Raw genomic sequence first — 5875 nt, forward strand, 5'->3', positions numbered from 1 at the left:
CTAACTGGTTCTAAGAACCCCCTTAGCAGGCTTGCTTTCTTATCTCTCTGGAAGTAGCAGGACAAGGAACAGCTCTCAGGCTACATTTAATAGCTGTGACTGCATGGAAGTGAGAACCCTGGGGGCAGCTAAGCTCGCCACACAGCACAGCAGCTCCACAGTGGGAGATGCACTGAGGATGAGGAGTAGGGGGAGGCTCATGCATCCTGATACCGTGCAGAATCAGGTCCTTACAGTGCAAGTGCCAGGTTCCTCTTGGTTTCTCCCTTTATCAAGGAGGCCATGCAAGAGCTGATAATACTGCCCAGTAAAGCTTCTTTAACTGGTAAGAGAGATCGGAAACAGACCACCCTGGTCACCAGAAGACCCAAGATATGTGACCTGAGGGCCAGCGTGCAATGCTGCTACCAGTGTGGTTAGCACAGCACGAGGAGGGAGGGCTCTGGTGGAAGCTCTCTCAGCACACTCCTCCATGCAACGCCAAGCCAGTTCTGTGTCATTACCTGACTACTCACACTGGAAAGACAAGTGGAGCCAGCAAGAGCTCTTATCAGGGCAAAGACCAAAGGACTGCAGAGTCACTGCTCCAGGGGCCAAGCAGCAGTCTGCAATAAGCCTTGCTTGGAGAAAGGTGCACAGAGAATACTGTCTGTCCTCAACAATAATGAGCCAACTTGGAAGTCCAAGAGTGGGCTGCTGTGAGCCTCAGAGTAACTAGAGGTGACTGGCTGTGTAAGTGGGCTGCTGGGAGCCTCAGAGTAACTAGAGGTGACTGGCTGGGTAAGTGGGCTGCTGGGTCCACAGGACCCTTTTCTTAGGAAGTGAAGAGCAGAAGACAGCTGGGGGAAGGAAGTGAGGCTTACTCGGACAATGGCCAGGAGGCGAATATAGTCGCTCAGGAGTTCAGCAAGGAGGAAGAAGTCATTGTTGGCCTGTTCCTGGTGGAGCTGCTCAATCTTTTCTTCCACCTCAGCCAGTTGGGAGAGTGCTCGAGACAGTGCTGTGTTGTCCTCGGAGCTCCCAAGCATGGCTAGACTCTTGGCAAACAAGGCTGTGTTCAGTGCTAGTTCTGGAAGGAGGTAAAGACAGCAGAGGTTTCTCATCTCTCAGGAAAGGGGAAAGGCGTGTGACCTGCACAGCACAGCCTGCCGATGGACTCTGGCCCCTACATATCTGACAACTAAGGGTGCTGCAACCCAGTCTCCAAACTCAAATGAAGGGAAATGGCCTCAGTTGGTCACAGGATTGGGAGGGAGAAGCTCCTGCTGTCTACACATGACTAAGCCATGCCTGAAGGAAGAAGCCCCAGCATTCTCGGAGAGTCAGCTGCTTGCTCATGTCACCAGGCCAAGTAAAGGAGTGACTCCGGTATTTATGCTGGAGCTCATGAACTGTCACCTATATGTCACACACACAGACCACACACAAACGCTCCCACTTTGTACAGCAGAGCAAACTTTCTGTCTGGGGCCAGTCAGTACCTTGGGCTCTGCAGGCCACACATTGTCTCTGCAGCATACTCTTCTCATAGCAACAGGGTCCAAGGCCAAATCTGTCCTTTCAGCCATGTCAGAGCTTGCCAGCTCTTATACTGGCTTCATCATGCTAATGGTCTTTTAGATTTCTTGCTAGCAGTATGTTTAAGACACAGAAGGAAAGCATTCACATTTGGAAAATTCCACAAGTTCCCAATTAAGCAAAGCTCACTATAAAGGAGGGGGAAAAAAGAAGACAGAAGGCTTCTCTGCATCCATACCTTGCTCGTATGACCACGTAACAAAAGCATCAATGTGGATGTAAGCCTCCACTTCCCTTCAAGCGAAGCAGCGTGTACCCAGGCAGGCTCCTGCCACCCGCCGCCCAGAGTGGTTGAAATAATGTTTCCCGATAGGAGAGCAGGGCGTATCTTGCTTATCAGAACATCATGCAACAGGTGGGCTGACAATTTCCACTTGGATGGTTGAGAACAGCAAGCCTCGAATCTCCAGCCCACTGAGGACACCGGTTTCCGCCAGTGCGGGTACTTACCTTTCCTATGGTTGACTAGAGTCTCCACCACAGCATGCAGCTTCCGTAGGCGCTGCTCCTCACACTCTACCTCCTGGAGTTTCTCCTCGAACCACTGGAAACACACAGCCCAGAGCTGGCTTGAGAATGTTCAACAAAGTGCAGGGAGCTGCCCTTCTTTAGCAGCTTTTACCAAGGGCTGTTTGTTTGTTTGTCTTATTGAAAAGAAAGTAATCTCAGACGTTTCAGGACTTCTCAGGGCTACTCACAATGTCCGACTCATTCATCTTGATGGTCATTTTGCTGACCGCATCTGTAGCTTTGTTGAACATCTTAAGGAGACCAGCGCCACTCAAAGCCTGCGTGCCCACAGCTCTTGGCAGCTACAAGATCAAGGCAGGATGCAGGTTATCTGCTGCCCTTTAGGTTCACAAGAATTAGTATCCACCATGGCATGCCCAAAACTTGTCAACAAGTCACTTGACCCTACACTGCTGCATTCGAAGGCACTTACAGGAATCTAAGACTAGGAAATGAGAAGCAAACCCAAAGCGCCATGGGGTGCAGTACGAACCAATCACATTGTCAGCTTTGATATTATTCGCAAAAGGAAGCACACTGAGAGTGCCCTGTGGCCAGGCGGCCCCATGTCAGGCTGTATGCCTACCCAGGTGTGACCTACTTAAGTTCCAAGCATTTCTTTACTTTTTTTTTTGACATTAAAATTATTTTGTGTATATACATGGGCACACATGGAGAGGTCAGAGGCCAACTCTACCTTTAAAGGTAACTTTACATCTAGCTCAGGTCATCAGGAATTCAGAGCAAGGCCCTTCCTTCCCCTGCAGAGGACTACATTCCTTTGTTAAAGTTAAAGGCTCCTGCAGGGTGTGGTGGCACACACCTTTAATCCCAGCACAGCCAAGGCTAGGTAGAGAGGCCAAATCTTAAAAAAAAAAAAATAAAAATAAAAAAATAAAAAGGTCAAGGGTCCCTGCACAGAAGGGGACTCCCGGCTTTGAGAGTCACTCCAATGACTGGAAGCCGTAAGCACAGGAGCTATCTTAAGGGTCTTAGGTATTCAGAATGTCATGTAGTCCTTCTCAAGTTGAGACCATTTTGCTCCAAAGGGACATGTGACAATATGTGGAAATGATATGAGTTGTCCCATCTAGGGAGGGAGAACTGCTAGCATCTAGTGGGCAAAGCCAGACATCTTTCAGCGCAGCATAAACCCCACCCAAAGGATTACCCAGTCCAAAGTATCTCCAAAAACAAACCCTGCCCTAGGGTTACTGAGTAAGGAAGGATAGATTAGAAATATCCAGAAAGAATGAAAGGACTTAGGGCTTTGACAGACCATTTTCTTTTTTTTTTTTCTTATCTTTTTGTTTTTTGACAGACCATTTTCAGTTAAAAAAAAATTCATTTTGGAGGAAAAAAAAAATCTCATTACAATAATCCCATTTTCATTACAGTAACAAAAACATAACAACAGTCTTGCCACATGACTGACTTCGCCCGAGTTTTCTGGGTTTTTTTTTTTTTTTTTTTTTTTTTTTTTTTTTTTTGAGACAGGGTTTCTCTGTGTAGCTCTGGCTGTCCTGGAACTCACTCTGTAGACCAGGCTGGCCTCGAACTCAGAAATCCGCCTGCCTCTGCCTCCCGAGTGCTAGGATTAAAGGCATGCGCCACCACGCCCGACTCCAAGTTTTCTAAGATACTATTTCCTCCAATCATGTGCCTTCTGCTCAGGGAATTCTTACTGTTTGATGCTTCTTATACACTTATTTCTTTACACTTTGTGTGAATGGTCAACATAAGCTGTTTGTTGTGTGGATATATTTTATTTAGTTCTTCAGTTAGTAGCAATTGGGGTGTCTCCAATTTTTCACAATCATGAATAGCCTATGCATAGTCTATTAAAAAAAAGTCTACTTCAATCAACCCTTTTGCTATATGATGGGTCTGTGGTCTGTGGTAGCTGTTTTTTTTTTTAACTAATGCCCCTCAGCTTCCTAGCACAAAATACACATTCAGTTTGAACCAGTTAGTAACTTATAAAAGGCATGCCGAGACCCTGTCAAACAGAGCACTCCACAAGATGCCAGCAAGTCACCATTTGACCACCCACAGAGCTGCTTTCACTTGGAGCAGTGCAAAGCCTGTTCTTGGGGGTCACACAAACTTACTGGCTATATAGCATTTGAGAATTTGTCAAATGAACCAGTTTTATGTCACTCAGGGTAGTGAGAGATGATGAAGTTGAGCTATGTGAAATACCCACCTCTTCTTTTTCCAGAAACTCCCTGACATCTGGGTCCTGTAACATGGTAGGATGATTCACAATTCTTTGAAGGTACCTAAAGGGTAAAAATCATCAACTGGTTAGGACTCGGTTTCCCTGGTTTATTTTGTTTTGTTTCAAGACAGGGTGTCTCTGTGTAGCCCCGTCTGTCTTGGAACTCACTTTGTACAGGTCAAGCTGGCCTTGAACCCAGAGATCCACCAGAGTCTGCCTCCCAAGTGCTAAGATTAAAGGGGTGTATCGTTACCGCCCAGCTCTGGTTAGGACTCTGAAGGTTTGGGGTATTGCCCATTGCTAGCAGGGACTCATGTCTTTTATTATGGAAAATGGCCTCAGATAAGGCACTTAAGCAAATCTCTGTAAGTATTTAAAATTTCACGTTCTTCACATTTCCAAAAGACAACTAACTGACTCATCAAGAGATCCCAGAACCATCCACTATGTTATGCAAGAAGGAAATATGACAGTTCAGTGGGGATAAGGGGAGAAAGAGGGCTTATGACCGAGGTGGGAAGGAAGTGATGATATAAAGGCAGGGGTCTCAGCTCATCTCCAGCAGAGAAGCAAAGCAGCAGCCTTTCCCTAGCTGAGGTGACCAAGGACAGCTGTCGGGCACCTACCTTTCCAAAGCAGCCCTCCGTTTCTCAAGAAATTCTGCGGAAGAAGAATCTTCCTTCCCAACCTTCACCTTTGTCATTCCTAGAGTAGAATTTAAGAAACAAAATAAGCAGAAATAGTAAAAAGGCTACATCTAAGTTTTATGAAGAGTCATCTGAAGGAATAATAGTAAGGATAGCTCTACACAGCATCATCTAAAGTCGTTGTGAGCAGGGGTGCACTGAGGTCCTTGGACCAAGTCCTTATGAGCGGATATGCTGGGGGCTGTAAACTATGCGATTCAGAATGTATACACTAAAGGCACACTGGGTGTGGTGGCACAAGGAGATCTCTGTGAATTCAAGGTCAGCTTGTTCTACATAGTGAGATACTATTTCAAAAACAAGGGGTGTATGGAGTGTTTGCTCTGTGGTTATGGGTACTAGCTGCTCTTTCAGAGCATATAGGTCGTGTTTCTAGCACCCACACGGGGTTCACAACTCTAGTTCTAAGGAATCTGGCAGCCTCTTCTGTCCTCCTCAGGCCCCCTTCACACACATGGTACACATACATATAAGCAAGTATACATCTATACAAAGTTAAATAAAATCATAATAGAAAAAAATGCTCTGAGATTCTGAGTACAGACTAACAATCACTAATGGCAGTAAGAAGGTTCCTCCCCTGATTCCCAAGCAATTCCATCTGGAAGGAAGAGCAATCATTAAGAGTCCTGAGACTGAGGGTATAGCTCACTGGTAGTTTCTACCTAATATGCATGAGGCACTGTATTTAAATACCACCACCACCACCACCACCACCACCACCACCACCACCACACACCACCACCACCACACACACACACACACACACACACACACACACACACACACACACACACACAAAACTTTATCTTTCCCAGGTTGTGGTGCATGCCTGTAATTCTAGCACTCATGAGTCTGA

At 46.3% G+C, this 5875-nt stretch overlaps 1 protein-coding gene across 1 annotated transcript in view; it reads right to left on the reverse strand.

Annotated features, from left to right (window-relative positions):
- The window catches only part of Snx1 (sorting nexin 1), a 36819-nt gene that overhangs the window by 4904 nt on the left and 26040 nt on the right, over positions 1 to 5875 (reverse strand). Inside the window, exons 6-11 of the mRNA XM_021207809.2 lie at positions 5572 to 5617; positions 4936 to 5014; positions 4295 to 4370; positions 2277 to 2390; positions 2029 to 2122; positions 864 to 1069 (exon numbers count right to left, since the gene is read on the reverse strand). Of these exons, the coding sequence (XP_021063468.1) occupies positions 864 to 1069; positions 2029 to 2122; positions 2277 to 2390; positions 4295 to 4370; positions 4936 to 5014; positions 5572 to 5617 (615 nt within the window). The remainder of the gene's footprint in view (positions 1 to 863; positions 1070 to 2028; positions 2123 to 2276; positions 2391 to 4294; positions 4371 to 4935; positions 5015 to 5571; positions 5618 to 5875) is intronic.

The sequence above is a fragment of the Mus pahari genome, chromosome 10 (assembly GCF_900095145.1).
Source record: "Mus pahari chromosome 10, PAHARI_EIJ_v1.1, whole genome shotgun sequence".
In the NCBI taxonomy this organism is placed as follows: domain Eukaryota; kingdom Metazoa; phylum Chordata; class Mammalia; order Rodentia; family Muridae; genus Mus; species Mus pahari.